This window comes from Octopus sinensis, linkage group LG4 (assembly GCF_006345805.1).
Source record: "Octopus sinensis linkage group LG4, ASM634580v1, whole genome shotgun sequence".
In the NCBI taxonomy this organism is placed as follows: domain Eukaryota; kingdom Metazoa; phylum Mollusca; class Cephalopoda; order Octopoda; family Octopodidae; genus Octopus; species Octopus sinensis.
Window position 1 is genome coordinate 32197792 of NC_043000.1, and position 23841 is coordinate 32221632.

General features: G+C 39.3%; 1 protein-coding gene across 5 annotated transcripts in view; it reads right to left on the reverse strand.

Moving 5' to 3' along the window:
- The window catches only part of LOC115210421 (sorting nexin-14), a 196563-nt gene that overhangs the window by 59172 nt on the left and 113550 nt on the right, over positions 1 to 23841 (reverse strand). For all 5 annotated transcript variants that reach the window (XM_036501945.1, XM_036501944.1, XM_036501943.1 and 2 more), the window contains 3 exons: positions 18701 to 18821; positions 15243 to 15407; positions 11911 to 11941 (listed from right to left, as the gene is read on the reverse strand). In XM_036501945.1, coding sequence (XP_036357838.1) covers positions 11911 to 11941; positions 15243 to 15407; positions 18701 to 18821 — 317 coding nt within the window. The remainder of the gene's footprint in view (positions 1 to 11910; positions 11942 to 15242; positions 15408 to 18700; positions 18822 to 23841) is intronic.

Sequence of the window (23841 nt, forward strand, 5' to 3'; positions counted from 1 at the left end):
AAATGTAAAGCAAAAACAAATTGTTAGAAGAAAAGAGAAGTGGTTAACAGTTTCAACAGAAGTCATTTTTAGTCAGGCTGTAATATAGATTCTAGAAAAACCAGTTCTACCATTAATATGGGGAAAAAGTGAATGAGTGAAACAGGAATGAGACAGAAGATAAGAAGAATGAAAGGAAATTTTTTAGAGACAAACAGATTGTGTAAAGAGACTGGATGGAGATAGAGAAAGACAGATATATATATATATATATATATATATATAAAGAGAGAGAGAGAGAGAGAGAGAGAGAGAGAGAGAGAGGTGGGAGAGTGAGAGGATGTGCATATGTGAGAGAGAGAGAGAGAGAAAGAAAGGAAATGTGTGAGAGAGACAGAAAGAGCAAGAGAGTATGTGTGAGAGTGAGAGGGTGTTTGTTGTATGTTCTTTGGCTTTAAAGTGTTTGTCTGGAGTTAAGTGCATGGGATGGAGGGTGGGGGCAGAAAATGATGCATTAATGGCAGTAATGCTGGAGCGAAACAGTTGGAATTGGGAGGAAGCAGCACAATATGGTTTATATAGAGAGGAGAAACATATTGGAAAAATAGAGCAAAGTCGGCTTGGACTGTCAATATGATATCTAAAAACGAGAGCAGCAATCACTTTGTTTACAACGATAAACAAATAATAAAACAACATCATATATATATATATATATATATATATATATATATATATATATGTATAACAAGTTATAAGATGATATTCAGAAAAAGAAAAACAAAACAATTGCAGATTATTGAATAAAATATCAAGAGGAAAAAGATGAGAGAAATAATAGAATTTAGGACTTGGACTACAATAAAAGGTATTAAGAGCACTATCCAAGCGTGATCATTGCCAGAGCGGCTATCTGGCCTCCGTGCTGGTGGCATGTAAAAGACACCATTTGAGCATGATCGTTACCAGCATTGCCTTACTGGCACCTGTGTCGGTGGCATGTGTAAAAGATTCGAGTGAGGTCGTTGCCAGTACCGCCTGACTGGCTACGTGCTGGTGGCATGTAAAAGCACCCACTACACTCTCGGAGTGGTTGGCATTAGGAAGGGCATTCAGCAGTAGAAACTCTGCCAGATCAAGATTGAAGCCTGGTGCAGCCATCTGGTTCACCAGCCCTCAGTCAAAATCGTCTAACACATGCTAGCATAGAAAGCGTATGTTAAATAATGATGATGATGATGATGAGGGACAGGATATAGGATGGAGGAGTTGAAGGTGGAATCAGTTTTGAATAGGAGTGTAGGGGAAAGTTTAAGGGCAGCGTTACATAAAAAGAGAAGAAGAGAAGGAAAAGGCCTGAGGAACTGTGTTCACATTCTTTTATTCTTCTATTCTTTTACTTGTTTCAGTCATTTGACTGCAGCCATGCTGGAGCACCGCCTTTAGTCGAACAAGTCGACCCCATGACTTATTCCTTGTAAGCCTGGTACTTATTCTGTCAGTCTTGTTTGCCACAGTGCTAAGTTACGGGGACGTAAAAACACCAACATGGGTTGTCAAGTGATGTTGGGGGTGGGGTGGACAAACAGAGACACACACACATATATATACGATGGGCTTCTTTCAGTTTCCGTCAACCAAATCCACTCATAAGGCTTTGGTCGGCCCGAGGTTATTGTAGAAGACACTTGCTCAAGGTGCCACACAGTGAAACTGAACCTGGAACAATGTGGTTGGGAAGCAAGCTTCTTATCACACAGCCATGCCTGCACCAATGTAAAAAGGTTTGCACTCTACAGAAATGGATTGATAATCTATAAAAACAATCAATTGTTAATCCTCTTTTTGTCTGATTGTGCAAATCTTAAACACTGTGGCCAAAGCTTAGGAAAACCAAAGCAATCAGAACTGCAAAAGATTGTTCTCATGGGCCCAGCTCATATCCTAATTAAAACAGTGTCAACCTGAGAATATCTGAATCTTTTAAACTCTTTCAAAACTACAAATATTACAAACTTAAAAGAAACCAAATTCTCAGAATCTGGTTTTCTTCTCATACAATCTATCATTGACAACCATAAATAACACCCTTAATACTACTACCAATAATAACAAGCCTCCCTACTTATAGGCACAAGGCCCGGGATTGATGTGAGGGACTAAGATGATTACATTGATCCCAGTGTTCAACTGGTACTTATTTCATCATCATTTGACATCCGTTTTCCATGCTGGCATGGGTTGGACGGTTTGACTGGTGACTGGCAAACCAGGAGGCTGCACCAGGTTCCAATCTGATCTGGCAGGGTTTCTATAGCTGGATGCCCTTCCTAACGTAACCCACTCCAAGAGAGTAGTGGGTGATTTTTACGTGCTGTCGGCACAGGAGCCAGTCAGCAGGACTGGCATCAGCCACGTTCGAATGGTACTTTTAACATGCCACTGGCACAGGGAGCCAGTCAGGTGGATCTGGCAACAACCCACGCATGAATGGTACTTATTGCATGCCACCAGCACGGGAACCAGTCAGGTGGCACTGGTATTGTCCACAGCTACAATTTCCATTTGATTGTGATTTACTTGACACAGTAAGTCTCTTTGGTTATGCGACACTTGTGTAGGCTACGGCTGTGATCTCACTTTCCTTGCCGGGTCCTCTCAATCACAGCATATCTCTAGAGGTCTCGGTCTTTTGTCATTGCCTATGTGAGGCCCAACGTTCGGAAGTCATACTTCATGTCTTCCTGGGTCTCCCTCTTTCACAGGGTCCTTCCAATGTTAAGGAGTGACACTTCACACAGCCCTCCTCATCCATACACAGCACATGACCATACCAGAACAGTCATCTCTTGCATGCCACATTTGATGCTTCTTATGTCCAACATTTCTCTCAGGGTGCTTATACTCTGTTGTGTGCACACTGATATTACACATCCAGCAGATCATACAAGCTTCATTTCTTTTGAGCCTACACGTCTTCAGCAGTCATGGCCCATGTTTCACTGCCGTGTAGCATAGCTGTTCACACACATGCATCATACAGTTTACCTTACACTCTGAGCAAGAGGCCCTTTGTCACCAGTAGAGTTAGGAGCTTTCTGAACTTTACAAGGGGCTGATTGCTACCTAACCCAGATACCAGGAAATCGCAAAATGTAATCTCAAGGTTTAAAACAAACATAATTTTCGTTTTTTTTTTTTTAGACATTCACTAGTACAACACCAAAAAACCCCCAAATATATGGCACACTAGGCATAACAACAACATGAACTTCCAACCTGTTGTATCTTGAGGTCCCTGGGTGAGACTTGGAGCCAACTTGTACAAATATAAAGCAAAAGTCAAACATAGAATAATAATAATAAGTAGTGCAAATAACATACAGAAAATTGCACTACTGGGCACTGCACACATCCTATGCAAAACACTTTCAATACAGTAACCATAAGAGCGTCACAACAAACCACAGCACATACCCAAGGCACACAGAGCTGCGCTCGGTAGTGAAGTGAAAGCACGCTATAAATATAAAACTACTGAATAATAGTAGTAGTAGTAGTAGTAGTAATAATAATAATAATAATAATATAATAATAATAATAATAATAATAATCAACATATGAAAGAAAGAGAAAAAGTTGTGAAATATGGAGACTTGAGAACTGAGTTTGCCAAGATGTGGCAGCTATGAGAGCCAAACATAAAGGTTATCCCTATTGTCATCGGAGCATTAGGTTCAATACCACCCAAGCTGAAGAAACATCTAGACTCTTTAAAAATACTCTGCAATCTTGGTGTATTGCAAAAGTCAGCATTACTTAGAACGGCACACATATTGTGTAAAGTACTGTTTGTCTGAGGTCCTTGCTGCGACTCAACTAACAGTACAAATCTCCCGGTAGATACAATATCTTCAGTCAACAACCTCATGATATTATATACTGTGCGATGTCTATAATAATACTAATAATGATAATAATACTTTCTACTGAAGACACAAGGTCTGAAATTTCGGGGAAAAGGACTAGTCGATCACATCGACACCAGTGCTCGACTGGTACTTATTTTATCGACCCTGAAAGGATAAAAGACAAAGTCAACCTTGGCAAGATTTGCACTCTGAATGTAAAGAAGGACAAAATACCTATTTCTTTATTACCCACAAGGGGCTAAACATAGAGGGGACAAACATGGACAGACATAGGTATTAAGTCGATTATATCGACCCCAGTGTTTAACTCGTACTTAATTTATCGACCCCGAAAGGATGAAAGGCAAAGTCGACCTCGGCGGAATTTGAACTCACAACGTAACGGCAGCCGAAATACAGCTAAGCATTTCGCCCGACGTGCTAGCGATTCTGCTAGGACAAAATACCGCTAAGCCTTTTGCCCACCATGCTAATGATTCTGTCAGCTCACTGCCTTAATAATAATAATAATAATAATAATAATAATAATAATATAATAATAATAATAATAATAATAATCCCTGGAGGCACAAGGCCTCAAATTTGTCTGGAGGGGATTAGTTGCTTACATCGACCCCAGTGTTTTTGTTGGTACTTAATTCATTAACCTCGAAAAGATGAAAGGTAAAGTCGACATCAGAACATAGAAATACCATTCAGCATTTCATCCTGCATGCTAATGATTCTGACAGCTCACCACCTCAATAATAATAATAATAATAATAATAATAATAATATTAATAACATTTATTTATTTATTGACCTATTCACTGATTTGCTAACTTGGCAGGGATATAACTGACTGAATCAACACCATTATATAACTGGTACTTAATTCTGGAGAGATGATGGGTGAAAGGATGAATATAATTCAAAGACTTCAATGTGACATTCTACCATTTCTGTTACTATTTTCATAGCTACAACACCAACTACTACTACTACTACTACTACTACTACTACTACTACCATTGCTGTTGTTAGAATTACTTGAAACTCTACTACTACACCATGTTCAATATGAACTCAAAGACAACCGAGATGGCTATGCAACAATTATTGATGTTATTCTCTGAGTACATTATAACTCTTAGAATATATTTCTAATCAAATAAACAGGCTACATGCTGAAATTAAATTTGAAAATACTCAAGATTTAGCCGAATAATTAACTTTTCCATTATTAATCAGGTGTTTCGAGAATAATTTAACAAAGATGTTCTTGCACAAAATTATAATGGGAAGTTTTAATTTAAATAGAAATAATTTTATGGGAAATTTTTTTTTCTTTTATCATAAAAACAAAGATAGTGTTGAGCAGGTTGGTGCCAAAAGAATTAAGGATTGCAAATATTGTGAATTTATGTGTGTGTGTGTGTGTGTGTGTGTGTGTGTGTGTGTGTGTGTGCTCTTAATCACCTGTGTATCATACTAAATGTATAGACATCATTTAAAGGCATGATGCTGTAGAATTGTCTGAGACAAAATTCCTTCATAAACTTTCATTGCTAAAAGCACAACATATATCCAAGCAAGACAAACATCATTGTTGCATTGAATCATGAGAACAACAGAGGCATTTTTGTTTTTCTTGATTCTCGTCAATGCCATGCACTCCATTGTCATCTGCTTAAATGAAATTCATGCTTCAATGTATGTAGGACATATTCTGCTGGCAATAGTTTCATCACCCTATGTCAACTAGGGACGGTGTAATAAAACTCCAGTGAAATTTAAGCAGTTGACTTAAAACGAAGGGAAAAAAAATTTAAAGAAAGGCACTCCATCCAACAGCGCTTTCCACAAAACTCATGAAACATCCAAGGTGGCGAGCTGGCAGAAACGTTAGCACGCCAGGCAAAATGCGTAGCCATATTTCATCTGCCGTTATGTTCTGAGTTCAAATTCCGCCGAGGTCGACTTTGCCGTTCATCCTTTCAGGGTCAATAAATTAAGTACCAGTTATGCACTGTGGTTGATGTAATCGACTTAATCCATTTGTCTGTCCTTGTTTGCCCTCTCTGTGTTTAGCCCCTTGTGGTTAGTAAAGAAATAGGTATTTCATTTGTCTTTAAGTTCTGAGTTCAAATTCCGCCCAGGTTGACTTTGCCCTTTATCTTTTCAGGGTTGATAAATTAAGAACCAGTTGCGTACTGGAGACTATCTAATCGACTGGCCCTCTCCTCAAAAATTTCAGGGCTTGTGCCTAGAGTAGAAAAGAATATATGTTGGATATAATGAATAAAGAATTCACTGCCAAGCAGTAGAAAAAAATCTCTGGGTTGATAGCATTAAGAAGCCTCAAGAAATACGAAATGTGTCTGTTGTTCTTGGTGAGGCATTGCAGCAATGATGTTCATTCCACTCCCACATATACTGTGTTTTTTGACAGAACGAGTCTATGAAGAGATTTTATCTCAGGCAATTCCACAGTATCATGCCCTCTAATTGTGTGTATACATTTAGTATGATACACAGATGGCAATTTCATTTTATGTGGTTTCAATTGTATACACCAAATATAAATGGCACATAAAAATACCCACTACACTCTCAGAGTAGTTGGCATTAGGTAGGGTATCCAACTCTAGAAACATTGCCAGATCGGATTGGAGCCTGGTACAGCCTTCAGGCTTGCCAGCCCTCAGTCAAACCATCCAAACCATGCCAGCATGGAAAGCAGATGTTAAACGATGATGATGAGGGTGATGAAAAAAAATGCTTACAGACGACACAAATACTTTGTTCCAAAATGTTAGTGTCTTTTTTGTTTCACTAAAAGTTTTTCAAATAATTGAATAACTTTCAAGAAAGACTTTCTTCAAAGATTCTGACTATATCAAGTATGTTTTGCAAAAACTTTTCAACATATAAGTTACTTGGTGATCTCACTGATACTGGTACCATGTAAAAAGCACCAAATATCCTCTGTAAAATGGTTGGAATTAAGAAGGGCATCTATCCATAGAAATCATTTCAAAGTAGACAGCAAAGCTTGCTGCAGTCTTCTGCCTTGCCAGTTCCTCTCAAAGCATCCAACCATGCCAGCATGGAAAACAGTCATTAAATGATAATGATGGTTATATAACACACACATACGAGCACAGGGGGCAAATGTGGGCAAAATAGTACTCAAATAGCCATGGTTGAGTAAAATAGGGCTTCACTGAAGCTGAAAAGCCTTCCCAAACTGTTACTCAGAGTTTCCTGTAATTAATCACCACCACACAAGGATGAATATTTAAACTGCTGCATCGTTCTGATGATTGGTGACATGAAACTGGGAAAGAGTTTGGAAAGTTTTTGCAGCCACAAGAAATTCTTGTCTTTTATCTTTGATGTTTTATTTGTTTCAATCACTGGACTTCAGCCATAATGGAGCATCACCTTGAAGTGTTTAGCCAATCAGATCAATTCCAGTACTTTTAGTTTTTTTTTTTTTTGAAAACCTGGTACTTATTCTATTTGTCGCTTTTGTCAAAATCACAATAGGATGTAAATAAACCAACACCAGTTGATAAGTTATGGTGTGGGAGAAACACACACACACACATATATGCAACTGCCTTCTTTCAGTTTTCATCTACCAAATCCACTCACAAGGCTTTGATTGGCCTGGGGCTATAAGAAGCCACTTGCCCAAGATGCTGCACAACAAAACTAAATGTGAGATCTCTTGGTTGGGAATCAAGCTTCTTAACCACTGGGCCACGTCTGTATTTTATAATGGGACAGAAACAAGACTCAAGACAAGACAACAAGCTCAGAAAAATTCAGTAAATAGTCGAAGGGTAGGAATAGGGACAAGAGAGAGAACAACCAAGCTATACATCATCATCATCATAGTTTAACATCTGTTTTCCATACTGGCATGGATTAGACAGTTTGATTGGGGTCTGGCAAGTCAGGAGGCTGCACCAGGCCCCAATCTGATCTGGCAAGAAAATAAAAGGTGAAAATAGTGAAGATTTTTGTAGCCAAAATATTTCTTTTTAATTTAGTTACAAAACCTGCAGTTTTAAAGAAGGTGGTCCCGTTAATTGCATCAACCCCAGTAACTTCAGTAGTACTTATTTTATTGACCCCCACAAGGATGACCAACAAAACTGACCTCAGCAGTATTTGAGTGAGTGAGAAGAAATGCTGCTGAGCAGTTTGTCCAATACACCAAAGATTCTGGCAGCTTGTGGACTTCTTTTGTGGTTGAAAAAGTGCAAGACAAAAGACTCTAAAGAGTGTGTATCTGATGCAGGAAGAGAAAATGGGAAATGAAAAATTTTTAATTTCATCATTAGCCATTGATGAAGAAAAGAGAAGCAACAAAGAGCTGCAGGGTGTAGGGGAGGAGGATATCGGAATGGAAAGAAGAAAGGATGCTGAGAAAGGAAGTTGACAGGAGACAGAAAATGAGAAAAGCAGGAGGACAAAGAATTAGGGATTGAGAAAGAGGCGGGGGTGGGGGTGGATAGCAAGAATAATGTCACAAATGAAAGGGAAAATTCCTCAATTGTTTCATCTGATCTATTGATTTCTCATTTGGTATCTTGTCCTCTGATTTACATAATGACACACATAAAACCCTCTTCCCCACCACTATTGTTAACTTGCCACAAGGTGGTGGTGGTGGTAGTAGTAGTAGTATGATGGAGGGATGAAAAAATGTGAAGCAATGACACTGGGAGTAGGAGGAAGCGGAGGAGAAGGAAACAAGAGGAAAGTTAAGAAGAAGCAGTGATGTTTGATGGCACAGTGATGGAATTGAAGGTGGACCACACCATGTGGTGAGATGCTGCATTAAAATAGATGTCAAACACATAACATGGGAAGGTGAATGCAAAAACAATGATGGCAACAACAATGGCGAATGAAAATTCAGCAGAAAGGAGAGTGAATATAATTGACTGATGCTATTGCAATGAGTGATGGTAGATGACAGATGGCATGGTACATGAATGACATCACTGCATCCACCATTAGTTGGTGATTAGCCACCCCTGATGAATGACACCTTTGCACCACTCAGGCCACAACCCTCCAACCCATGGGTGTGTTTGGGGAGGTCATTTACGAGGTCAGAGTGCAAATCATACTTCAACCTCTTTTGGTCACCTTTTACGACATACAAAGGAAACGTTGGGTCAATTCTTTGACATGCTGGTCCCCACACAGCACCATTATTCTCTGAACTCCCTAAAGAATTATACAGAAGAAATAAGGGACCAAATGTACTTAAAACAGATTACAATGATGATGGTGCAGCATCACCCTTGATATACATCTGTTTTTGTTTTTAGTTTTATTTCCATATTTGATGATTACACTATTGAGACAAAATTTAGCTGCTGGATGCCTTTCCTGTTGCTAACTCTTAAGTTTTTCAAGTAAGGGATCTCTTCTTCAGCATGGCTTTGTATAAAGTGAGAGGAGGATTTGTTGACAGAAGTGGCAACAGCATCACCACTCACACACAGGTTATAATTTCAATAGAAATGAGCACAGATGTAAACAAACCCACAGACAGCACACATACAACAGTCTGTTTTCAGTTTTTTTTTTCTACCAAATCAACTCACAAGGCTTTAGTTGGCCCAGGGCCCAAATTGCTGTGCAGTAGGACTGAACTCCAACTTATGTGATTGGGATGGAAACTTCAACTATAAAGCCACACCCGTTACCAGAATATATTCTACATCAACAGGGAAAGTTGTACATGATGGCTACATCTGTTGGAAATGGCAACCAAATGTCCCTTAAATCATAGCTTGCTATCTTAAAAATAAAGACACAGTGTGATATATAATCCTAGATAGACAGGGACATAGAAGAGTCACAGTCAAAACAACTCTCTTCCTAAGATTCCTTGGTCAGAGGTGCCGTAAATTGAAACAAGAAGTAAATATTTTATTTGCTTTACAGTGAAAATAACAGGCGTGCTTCCCAACCATGTGATACCAGGTTCAATTCCACTGCATGGCACAAGTATCTACTATTGTAGCTCTGAGCTGGCCAAAGCCTTGTTAGTAGATTTGGTAGACAGAAATTAAAAGAAGCTTAACATATGCATGTGTGTGTGTGTGTGTGTGTGTGTGTGTGTGTGTGTGTGTGTGTAAGCACCAATATCATCTAAACAATGGCACTCATTTCCAGTTTTCTTCCACGAAAAACTTGTCTGGCCAAAGAAAAAAAATTATTTTGCTTGGAAACAGATAAGGGTTGATAACAGGCAGGGTATCCAGACGCAGAATATTCGCCTGAATAAATTCCGTCTGACCCATGCAGACATGGAAAAGTAGGCATTAAACCATTAAACAACAATGGTGACAATAATGAGAGCCAAACTAAGATCTAGAAGGCATGGAATTAAATACTAAAACTATTTAATCAGCCATTCCATATTTATGGCAATTTCAATACATTTGGGTTTAAAAGAATTGTTAAAACCCAGAGAAATAATCATAGAATAAATGGTCGTGCTGAAGACTAGAAACACAAGTCTGAAATTATTGAAATTATTTTTAAAATTTCCTTTGAGTATTTATCTGTCTAGAGAGATTTCTTTAACAATAAGTCTAGAAACATAAATCGTTAATTTAATTCAACTTATAATTTATTGTTGCTGCCTCAGCTTAATTACTGCTACAGAATAATGAGAATTTTTCAATGAAATATTGGCAAACTTTAAGAACAATTGGTGGTAAATACTAAAACCATTAATGTGAACATGAAGCTCATGGTGTTTAGTTTCAGTCTTTGTAGTTCTTGGTTCAAATCCTGCCAGAATTTAGTTAACATTTCATCTCTCAAAGGACTTGAAAAATCAAAACTTCAAGCTGTCTCTGATTGATCATCCATCATTTAATGTCCATTTTCTATTCTGGTTTGGACAGTTTAAGAGGATTCAACAAACCAGATGACCACATCGAGCTCCACTTTCGGTTTTGGCATGGTTTTTATGGCTGGATGCATTTCTTAAAGCCAACCATTTTACAAAGTGTGCAGTGTGCATTTTTCATGGCACTGACACTAGTGAGGTCAGCAAGTAACTCACAAGACAAAGGAAAAGACCATTCAAGGGAATGGGGTTGTAGCATAGAGGGGAGATGGCTTTATGCCAGGAGTTGAGAAGTTAAGTTAATTATTTGGCTCAAAAAGCAAAAAAGCAAGGCCATGTAGGGGGACATGGAGTTATGTACAGGGTGGTGTTCATGTAAAGAGTTCAGGCCACTTGTGGTCAAGGGAGACTTTGAACCGAGTGGTCGTCGGCATCTTCACTATCTCGTCCAGCAGCTTATTGCACAGATCCGCAACCCGGACGGAGAAAGCCCCTCTCCTTCGATTGAGATGAAATCGTCGCAGATAGAGCTTTTCAGAGTGACCCCGCAGTCGACGCTCTGGAGCAGGAGTGAAGAACAGCTCTTTCGAGAGGTTACACTTTCTGCTTATGATGTTGTGAGCAAGAATGAGATCACCACGGCGGCGGTGTTTTTCTAGAGAATAAAGGTCGAGCGTCTTCAGCCTTTCTTCATAAGACAAATGCTTGAGACAATGTATGATCGAAGGGCAGGGGCCTTGCAGTAGGAGAAATATATGGCTATCAGAGCTGGAAAGAGAGATTGTAGTTCTGATTATATCTGATAGCATCTCTAACTGAAATTCTTTACAAAGAACTGTTTGGGTTTCATGCCATCTGCTAAAAATAGTAGATAATATTGTTGACATTTTAGAATTTGATTTCTTAATCTTCAGAGATAATATCAGAGCTGTGACCTAAATGACTTTTGAGACCAACAGACCAGTACCGTGAATTTATTGAGTTTTCTTACCAACAAATGAGTACCAAGGGATTTGTGGAGAGAGTACTCTAATTCTATAATCCTTTAGTTAAACAATTTCTCTGATGCTGTATTTAGTGATATTGCTTTATTGAAATATGGAAAGTAAATATATGAATGTGGCTTACCTCGGTGGATCAGTGTCGAAGAACAAAAGATCTGGAAGGAAAGAAACATAGACACGTATCACTATAAACACACATTATCTCATGCGTACACACAACAAACAAACAAGACAGTGAAGCCCTTGCTGCACCAAGATGTAAGTTTTTATCTTCTGGTGTTGGATAAATAATTTAATGAGGCAGGAGGAAAGAAAGTAGTCACACGATGCAATACAATTGCTGTTACATTGGGTTAAATACTCTCTGCCAACAACTCACAGAGAACAGCTGCTGACCCTGAACTGTTGACAGTTCTTTCTTTTATAGTAATGTGCCAGTCCACTTTTAGTTAGATGGGGATGGTCGGAATCCTTCCACAACATAACTGAAAATGTAGATTATGTCTTATATCTGTAAAAGCAGCTGCCCAAAGATAGTATCAAGGTACTACCTTCCTATGAGACACAACACTGTTGCAAAAACAATATACAATATCTATTTCTTTACTACCCACAAGGGGCTAAACACAGAGAGGACAAACAAGGACAGACAAACGGATTAAGTCGATTATATCGACCCCAGTGCATAACTGGTACTTAATTTATTGACCCCGAAAGGATGAAAGGCAAAGTCGACCTCAGCGGAATTTGAACCCAGAATGTAACGGCAGACGAAATACAGCTATGCATTTCGCCTAGCGTACTAACATTTCTGCCAGCTCGTTCGGAAAAAAAGACTGTCCCGGAATAAATACAGACAATCCCCACTGTTTTTGGATACATACACAAATATCAACTCAAGAAATATTGGTGGAACATTCCCATTAAAACATCGGTCAAGTGTAAACATAACAGGTTGGATATTCTTGCTTGGGACAGACAAAAAAAACATGTACTGTCATAGAGGTCAACTCATGTAAAAATCTCTTTGAAAATCAAAGAGAAAGAGGATAACTATGGACAATGTTTCAAAACCTCCAGTTTCTGTATCCAGATTATAAATTCACATTTAAACCAATAATGAGTGTTGTGCATGGTTTCGTGAGTAAATGCCTGAGTTTCAATCTGGATAAGCTTGGATCTTCAGAAAAAGGAAATCAGCCAACTCACACATTACAAACATGATGACTTTTCTCAAGTTTAAAATGTGACATCGTTTCGGTTATCTATATTCCAAAGGTGAAGCTTTATATCTTTGTTAGAAACAAGTTCCTTTCTCAAGGGAAGAATAAAGAAAATTAAAAACAAAAGAGAACACACACACACACACAAACCTATGATCACACTTATTCCATCAATGACCATCTCCTCCTACTTTTTCAAAGCTCAGTGTAATTGCGATTACATTATACAAGATCTTTCATTAAGAGACAGTAAGGTGTAACTTGAGGGAGATTTGGCTACTATTTCTAACAGCTCAAATTACAATACAGAGGCTCCTTCAATGACATCTCTTTAGTAAAGGAGATGAGGGATCATAAAAAATGTACCAGTAATAAACTGTAGTCAGTAAAAGATCAGCAGAGTCAGTAGAGCATCAGACAAGATACCTTGTGGTATCTATTCTGCCTCGTTGCAGCCTAAGTTCAAATCCTGCTAAGGTCTAGTTTGTCATTTACCCTTCTGGGGCCAATAAAACAAAATAACAATCTAGAGTAGTAGACAGGAAGAACAAGTAGAGCATCAAATAGGAATCCTTGTGTTATTCGTTTAACTGTGGTTTCACTTCTCAATTTTAATTTCACCAAAGCCTACTCGGTCAGGGCCAGGATAGCACCAAAACCTAATTCTTCCGTCACTTGCTCTAATATCACCCCTTTGTAGTCACCTTTTTATATACCTATTTCTTTACTACCCACAAGGGGCTAAACACAGAAGGGACAAACAAGGACAGACAAATGGATTAAGTCGATTATATTGACCCCAGTGCATAACTGGTACTTATTTAATCGATCCCGAAAGGATGAAAGGCAAAGTCGACCTCAGCGGAATTTGAATTCAGAATGTAGCGACAGACGAAATACTCCTGAGCTTTCGCCCAGTGTGCTAACGCTTCTGCCAGCTCGCCTTTTTATATACCTTGAGGGTTACATCCTGACACCTCATCATCAACATCTTTTTTCTTTCTTTCCCCCTGGGGCTGTGGTATGTATCTCTTCTACAACCAGATACCTGTTCTTGTCTCCTTGTCAAACTTTAGCCTCTCTGCACACCTCACATAAAACCATCTCCTTCAATGTTATTCCCTACCCACTCTGTCAAGGATGTTTGCAAGTTACTTACCAATCCAACTAATACCCTTTGTTACACTTTGTGAAACAGCTGGAATTAGGAAAGGCATCCAGCTGTAGAAATCGTTCCAAAGCAGACAACGGAACCTGGTGCAGTTCTTTGGCTCAACGGATCCTGTTGAACCACCCAACTCATGCCAGCATGGAAGATGGACTTTAGAAGATGATGATTATGACCTGGCTCTTGACTGCTTTCAGTGGAAGAGTCCACTCTGTAATATGTATCTGAGTCAGGTCTCCTACCTTAGGAGACACCTTCCTCCACCAGTTACAGAGATCTTGAAAAGGGGTCACGAACCCTAGTCTTGCCCCTGCTAAGGCAAGGATATAAAAAAATTTTTTTTTTTTTTTTAAATTTCCCTACAACATTTTGACCTTGGGTTTATTCAAAAGACATTATCCAAATCATTTGAGAAGATTCCATTAAGCCACAACAAACTACAGAAGTACACGGTAAGTTCCAAAGAGTGGAATGCCGCGCCCAGTGAGCTCTTTAGTTGGTTGTTCTGAAGTGGGGAGTAAGGGGGTGGTGTGGTGGAGATCAATGAAGATCAGTGTTGTACTTAAAAAGATGTTGCTAAGTGCCAATAATGGTAGAAAAGTGACTAGTGTTCAGGCCAGAGGCAAACAACACCTTCGTCAGTCGACCGTTACAATTCCTTTATATCTATCAACTACAATTACAAAATATACACGGCTTCTTCTTCTTCTTCTTCTTCTTCTTCATACATAATAGAAACGACAAGTCTAGTTTCTTATTTACCACATTCATTAGAGATAAGACTAAGTTGTTATTAAATCTATCCATTTATATTGATTTCCTGATGAAACCGAAGATGTTCTCGAAACAAAAATAATGGAAAGAACAAAAAAAAAGCAAACAAACAAAAAGAAACAACAAGAAAATGAAAATGAAGAAAAAGAAAAAGAATAAAAAAATAATCCTAATAAATAAATATGGCTGCTATATTTCGAAACTTGATTAATACAATGGTGTATAATTAAATAGTATATGAGAGAGTAATTTGACAATTTCTCTGTGTAAAACTGTAATCAATAGACCTACTTTTAATAATGTTGATATAATAAGCCAACCGATGCTCCTGACAGATCTGGAAATATTTCTGTTGAATATAATACTGTACATAACTCTCTATGGTGCGTTTCAACAGCATTCGGAACATAATAAGTATGTGATGGAACCATTCTGGGATATGGTACACATAACGAGCTAAAAAGAAAAAGAACAAAATTTTTACAAATATTAAAAAAAAAGATTATGTTAAATTCAACTTTCTTTACCTTTACTAAATACATTTTACAAAGAGCATTTGCAGTGGTGGTGGAGGTGGTCATGGTGGTGGTGGAGGCGCTGGTAGTGGTGGTGGTCACCGTCGTGCTGCTGCTGCTGTTGTTGTTGTTAAGCAACAAGAGGGGTAAAGGTGATTAGGTGATGGTCTAGGGCTTAGGGGCAGGAGACCCCAGACCATGGAAAAAAAAAAATCTTTGGTTATCTTGTTGTAGTCAAGGGCTCTTCATTGACGCCCGACACCACTGGGAGGTGGCCCTCGAAGTTGCTGGAAATGGAGATCTCCAGGTCCAAATTCTTGAACGGCAGCTGCTGCTGCTGGTGGTGGTGGTGGTGGTGGCAGTGGTATAAGTAACAGGTTTCTAATTAAACAAGGAAGCATCAGAGAACAGAAACGGACCCCATGACCTGGTTTTTATTCCTTGTTTCACTTGAACCTGTTTGGTACTAACCTGCCCAAAGCCACCCCTAATTCTATGATACAAACTTCCTGTTTGAAAGGGATCAATATTAAAAATTTCCATGAAAACCTGAGGTTCATTTATGTTCCAGACACCAGCTTAAATAATGACAAAGGCATTTGATTCCATCCTTTATTATTTTTGAAACAAACTGACATAAAGAGGAAGTATTTCAGCAGAAATATGGCAACAAAAAGGAGTAAGATTATTGGACAATCAACTGAGGGAGACCAGGACATTGAATCACATGACACAGCCCAGTCTATATGGCTGTAAATGGGTTGCACAAGGTAACAACTTATTACTGTAATAATGGGCACAGATGTGGCTATGTGGTTAAGAAGTTTGCTTTCCAGCCACAGGGTTCGAGGTTCAATCCCACAGTGTGGCACCTTGGCCAAGGGTTTTCTACTAGGGCCCAAAGCCGGATGAGTGGATTTGATACAAGGGAAACTTAAATGTATGTGTGTGTGTGTCTTTGCCATGACATCATGTAAAATGGTTGTCACCATCATTCGAGCAATGTCATTTATCTCCAATATTCTGCACAGACCTATATGGCCATGGAGGGGAAATATTGCTTTGATTGGAAACAGAAGAAGGAAGGTTGGTGATAGAAAGGGCATCCAACCATAGAGAAATTTGCCTCAATAAACTGTGCCAAACCTTTGCAAACATGGAAAAGTGGACGTTAAAATGGTGAGCAGTAATATTTTATCTCTTCTACCAGGTTTGTCTCCACCTGTGGGAAAAAGCTAGAAGTGAAGGATGGGTTCCATCAGGCTGGTTACCAAAAGTTCCTCATGTGAAACTAGCACCTCTAACAGTGACCCAATTTCAAAATAATACTTTGCATATATTCCATGCCTGCCTCAAGAACACAAATACCAACAATGCAAAATTTATTTATAGTTAGCTAATTAACATAACATTATTATTTGGTAGCTGATTATTGTAACATTGTTATTAGTCAGTTAATTAACGTAACATTTTTTCTTGTTAGCTTTGTATAATCACTGAATTAAATATGTCGACACTAATTTAATTATAAAAGCAATCAATAAGTAGACTTTAAGAAAGTTGAACAAATCTTTGTCCCCATGTCCCATGCTTTGCATATGCAGACTGACCGGATTTGCTGTTAGCAGCAATTCTTTCACAATAAATACAACAACCGTCTCAGACATTTGGCAAAGAGCAATCCTGAAAAGAAACAAAGTGGGCTGAAATAAGCAAGAAATGGATTTGCTACTGCAATGCAGACAGTGTCCAATGAAACCCATCTCAGTGATTCTGTTCAACCTGGCTTCTCGTTCTTGTTCCAAACATTCCGAGTTCAAATCCCTCCAAGGTTAATACTGCTTTACATCCTTCCAGAGACAATGTATACGGTACCAGTGAAATACTGAGGGTTACTAACTTCTTATCTCAGAACTAACTGCACCATAACTTGAAGGGGCCATAAAAGGCCACACCCAATGTCCCTTTCTTCTAGACAATAGAGAAGAAATCAGCAATGAAGTGTAAATTGGTCTAGGAAAAATGCCAAATGGTGTGACACAGAGCTAATGACGTGGTATGAAGCAGTGTCGTCATGCGATGTAGTTTAGTATAAAACATTTTATTAGAGTGGTGTAGTGAAGTGTTATACAGTGTGAGACTATGGATGGAACCTGCTGTGGCCCCTGGCCCTGCCAGCTCTGGTCAAACCTATTTCTTTACTACCCACACAGGGTTAAACACAGAGAGGACAAACAAGGACAGACAAACGAATTAAGTCGATTATATACCAGTGTGTAACTGGTACTTAATTTATCGACCCCGAAAGGATGAAAGGCAAAGTCGACCTCGGCAGAATTTGAACTCAGAACGTAATGGCAGAAGAAATACAACTACGCATTTCGCCCGGCGTGCTAACGTTTCTGCCAGCTCTGGTCAAACCATCCAACCCATGCTAGGGCAGAAAATGGACAGATGATGATGATGACATACGCAATGTGGTGCTATTCAGTATGCTGTCATACAGTGTAGTGCCACAGTGTATAGCATAGTGCAGCAAGGTATTTCCAGTGGAATGGAATGTACTTCAGTAATAGCTTTGTAAAGTAGAGTACAGTATATGGTGCAGTACTCTTATTAGATTTGATATACTTCTGGTAGATGTCACTTTAGTCTTAAGTCACACACATCATTACTTCTCCATGTTAACAATTAGAAGGAATAACTGTCTGTAGCAGTCTAGTCCTTCCATCTGGCACAATGTTAAGGTAAACGCACTGCTTCTGTCGGTGGTGGTGGTGGTGGTGATGTGAATGATGATATTGCGGATCAATGGGAGCAGCAGCAGCAGCAAAGATAACATTTATTGTGTGGAAGAGCCATTCTAGCAATTTTGTAACATGCCAAAACAGACAATTGGAGTCTGGAGCAGCTCTCAGACTTGCTAGCTGCTGTGAAACTGTCCAACCCATGCCAGCATGGAAAACAGATGTTAAATGATGATGGTGATGAAGAGATATATTTAAATCTAAAGAGTCTTTTAAGAGTTTTATATGTTATTAAATGGCTGAAATGGTTCTTCCGTGATGCAGTTTGCTCAGGGTTAATCCATGGTCTCAGATCGAGTCACTTGCAAGACAAATACAAACACCGGAAAAAAAAACCTCAAACAAATCAAAACAAAAGACAACTTTGATAGTTGAAGAGTTAAATAAATATTGTAATACAATGTAATAAAATGTATAAAAGTCTTACCAATATAAATAAACATATTGAAAATGCCATGGATGCTACCAACTGGGAGATTATCTGAGACAGCAGGTAACGGGTAGGAATTCTCACAATTGAAATTGTTCTCAAACAATGGACTAGAAAACTGAAACAAAAAAAAAATCAAAAAAAGACGTTTTTAACTTATGTGTTTGTTTATTTTTTTTATTTAGAAAATCAATTTTCTGATGGCTGTCTGTGATTATTTGCACAGGTGTGACGTTGGAGGTTTTAAAATAAGAAAAACGGATACGATGAAAGCCAAGTCATTTCTTTCCCAAGGACATTAACATCAAACGAGAAATGGGCTTATGACACTATACAGAGACAGGCAAGGCATCAAAACGATTCCAAGTTCAATCCCAGTGGGTGCCATTGGGGTCAAGGGTTTCTATCATAGCCCTCATGTTGAACAAAACCTTGGCAGTGAAATTTGGTTGACAAAGTATACAGAAGCCTGTCAACCTCTCTAGCACTGGCACCACAAGAAAATGCAGCCAGACCACTCTGTAAAGTGGTTGGTGATAGGAAAGGCATCTGGTCATAGGAACTATGCCAAAACAGACATGTAAAAGTCCCAGTTTATGAGAGTAGGGGCTCTCAAAAGGAACTGACTTGGACTGTAAGTTCTTACTTCAGGATAAAGGAACCTGACTTTTGTGGTTAGAGTGTTAAGCTCACAATCCTAAGATTGTAGGTTCAATTCCTCGACTGGTAACATGTTGTATCCTTGATGAAGACAATGTTATGATAAGGTAAGATCCATAAGACGTGGTGGTGGTGGCGGGAACGGAAGAACTAAGTGGTGTAGCCAATAGGATAAAGATAATATGGTGGAATTGTTATGAAGGAGTCGTTTCTGTAGATTTTCCACAAACATAACCAATAACAGAAAGTGACCTGACTGTGGTTGGATGGTAGGGACAGAAATTGGTCAGGAAAATACATTGTAACCTCCAAGACTGCACAGACTGTTGTGTCAGGAGCAAAAATGTAGGTGGGAGGGAATAGTGGAAGGATTGGACTGAGTGGTTTGTGAAGTGAGACAGAGCAGAAGAGATGGGTACTTGAGGTTGGCTTAGGAGGTGTTAATTCTAAGGAACAGAGGTCACTGTAGTAGATATAGAACAGGCAGTGAGAGGACACAGTGTGGGGGGGGGAGATTCTGCTGAGAGATACTTTGTTGGTCATCAGTCGCATGACCTTCATTAGTAATCAAAATGATGATGATGATGAAACTTGAAAATGAGGAGGATTGCAAATATCAATGAAAGACTGAAAGATCTGGAATGGAGTTATGGGGGGGGGGGAAGATCACTAATCCACTATCAGTCCATTATGGATAACAGAAGATTACAGAATGGCCAACGAAAGTTGGGAACCAAAGATGTTAATAAAAGGTTCAGACTGATCACCATCCTCATTTAGTGACCGTTTTTCCATGCTGAAATGGGATGGATGGTTTGACCAGAGCTGGTAAAGGCCAGGGACAGCACCAGGCTCCATTGCCTATTCTGGCTTGGTTTCTACAGCTGGATGCCCTTCCTAACATCAGACACTCTACAGAGTGTATTTGGTGCTTTTTGTATGGCACCAGCCAGCGCCAGTGCTTTTTATGTGACATCAACAGACAAAGATAGCATGTGTGTACTATTGATACAGTGAAGAGTTGGGGGGTACTATACTGGGGGAGAGGAAGGGGAGTAGGCTTAGGAAGTTAGGCAGGCAGACAGACAGACAAGCAGACAGACAGGTGGAGGCAGATAGAGACAGAAGACAGACAGGCAGCCAGAGAGGCAGACAGACAAGCAGATAGATAGGCAGAGAGGCAGACAGACAGATAGAGAGGCAGATAAAGAGACTGAAAGACTAGCAGATAGGCAGACAGGCAGGCAGACTGCTATGCATGCCTGTATGAGTTTGCAACATTTGGCCAAGCAATGCAAAATTTCTCATTTCCCGTCATCAATTGGATTGGAAACACGCTATGAACTGTTTCACACAGCAATGTGTGTATATATATATAGAGAGAGAGAGAGAAAGAGAGAGATGATGATGGACTTTAATACTGATGTTGGATAGATTAAAGAGTTTATTCATCAAAAATGAATCCCAATAATAGTAAATTAGTCAAGTAAATTAGTTAATGGTAAATTAGTCTAGTAGCTGAAGCTAATACAGACCCATAAACTTACAACTAACTCCTCAGTGCCACATCTCATACACTTGCAACTTACTCCTCAGTGCCACATCTCAACACAACAAAATGATTTCCTAACAGAAATATTTTATTGCTTTTCATTTATTGTTGTTTGATGCTTATTGATTCTCTAAATGTTTTTTTTTTTTGTCAAAGTAAGCTTTTGCATGTCATCAGAGCAAGTATGTTGTTCAAGATGAAACAGCCATCCTGTCGTTAATCATTCCATTTTGAAGCGACAAGGATGGGTTTATTTATTTTGCAATTACATAAACTATAAAGCAAAGAGCAAAATGTGCTTTTGTTCTGAACACACCTGAAGCTGAAATTATGATCGACGTCGTCGTCGTCGTCGTTTAATATCCATGTTCAATGCTGGCACGGGTTGAATGGTTTGATGGGCTCGAATGACTCCAGGGGCTGCATTCATCATCATCATCATCATCATCGTTTAATGGCCATTTTCCATGCTGGTATGGGTTGGATGGTTTGACTGAGGTCTGGAGAGCCAGTGGCTGCACCAGGCTCCAATCTGATCTGGCAATGTTTCTACAGCCGGTTACCCTTCCTAATGCCAACCACTCCGGGAGTGTAGTGGATGCTAGTCTACAAACCCCAAGAGAGGCAACTTTATGTTGGGAAATAAGGCATTAAAGTAAAAAAGAAGGGGTGAAAGTAGAACAAGTTTCTTGCTGTAGAGAGGCTTCATGGCTTCTAAGATTTTGAAAGGAGGATAGGGATGATCAGGGTGAAGAAGGGATGAGGTGTCTGGGTGAACCCTCATGAGACAGGAGGAGTAGAAATGAATAAGTGGAGACAAAGAGAACTGCAAGTGTAGGTGGGTGGAGGTTAAAAGAGTGAATATGGGAGGGTGAGAGATGGGGAATGGGTGAAAGGTGTGAATATAAAGAATGAAGAACAGGCATTTAGTGGATGATGAATAAGGAATGTAGGGAAGAGTAGGTGACAACTGTAAAGATTGAGCTGAGCTGAGGAGTGGATGTAGTAGTGAATGGTAGATGAGGGGTAGGGGGAACTAATGAGGCACAATTATAAAATAAAGAAACAAAAAAAAAGAGACTGATGATGCTGATGGCTATCTGTGTTGGCAACATAAATAATGGAGAGAAGTTGTTGAATTAGGATCAATTTAAGGGTTGTATGAAGAAAGGGAACTTAATCAAAGATGAAGAGACAGAAATAAAACACCCAAGTCTTATGCTTGCTGTAGAAACTTACAAAAACCTTACTCTGTAGTTCAACACCGGACATTACAGCTCTACAATTACACAAGCTTTTCCTTAAATAATCTATATATCTACATCTATATATTTGTTTTGCAAGATTCCTGATATGAAATCATGTGTGTGTGTGTTATATCATCAATATCATTTAACATCCATTTTCCATGCTGACATGGTTCTGATGGTTTGACTGAAAACTGATAAGCTAGGTCATCATCATCATCGTTTAATGTCCGTTTTCCATGCTAGCATGGGTTGGACGGTTCGACCAAAGTCTGAGAAGCCAGGAGGCTGCACCAGGCTCCAGTTTGATCTGGCAGTGTTTCTACAGCTGGATGCTCTTCCTAATGCCAACCACTCCGTGAGTGTAGTGAATGCTTTTTACGTGCCACCAGCACGGGTGCCAGGGGAGGCTGGCAACAGCCACGATCGGTTGGTGCTTTTTACGTGCCACCGGCACGGAAGCAAGTCAAGGTGGTGCTGGCATCATAAATATATTTTTGTTAGTGATCCTTACATCAACATAAAGATATAAATTCGCAAACTATCATTTACATTCGTGTCCAGTTTCCCCTGAATCTGGTGGACTTGTGTGCATGTCTACATGTTTTACAACTAGCAAAAGATGAAATATGGGCACAAGAAGGTTTTTATGATTAAACAAGAAATATGAGTGATGGATACTTACATCTAGGCACAGATACTTTGCAAAGAAAGATAAAATTTGCACACAAATGCATTTTTCTGTGCACACCTACGGCAAAAATATTTAAAGGAAGGAACATTTTGTCTGACGCCCTGACAGATATACCACACACCTCATTTTATAATTGGCATCCTGAGTTCATTGAGAGTCCGCTATTATGGTTTTGATCATGATTTTGGAAGGACATCAACTGTTCATCCTTTCATGAGTTGATTCCAGATGAGGATTTGAGAGACAGGTAAATTTGCAGGCTTCAAACATCAAAATTTTTATGGGAATGACGATGGTGTTTATTATAGAGGAGACACTTTTTGCAAATTTATACAATTGTATTTATATATGTGCCTGCCCTGGCACATGTGCCGGTGGCACATAAAAAGCACCATCAGTACGTGGATGATGCTAGCCCCACCTTGACTGGCTTCCGTACCAGTGGCACATAAAAAGCACCAACCGATCGTGGCCGTTACCAGTCTCCCCTGGCACCTGTACCGGTGGCACGTAAAAAGCACCCACTACACTCACTGAGTGGTTGATGTTAGGAAGGGCATCCAGCTGTAGAAACACTGCCAGATCAGACTGGAGCCTGGTACAGCCTCCTGGCTTCACAGACCCCAGTCAAACTGTCCAACCCCTGCTGGCATGGAAAACGGACGTTAAACGATGATGATGTATTGAATTGGAAAAGGTTTCTTCCTGAAACAGTGAAATAGGAAGTAAACCTGCTGCTGTTATAGTTTCACAAACCAGGTAAGGCAACCAGAGTTATGTACCTTGTATACAGCTCTCTTCCACGGGCTGAGAGTTAGTTTGAACTCATAAACTTCTTATAATCAGCAAGCCAACAATTTAACCTCACAATCCCTGAATCTCTCCATCAAATTACAAAATTTACAATTGACTCATAACACTTCAGTCAATACATTGAATTGTTAATCAAAGCAATGTTGCCATCACTAAAATATTACTTTTTTTG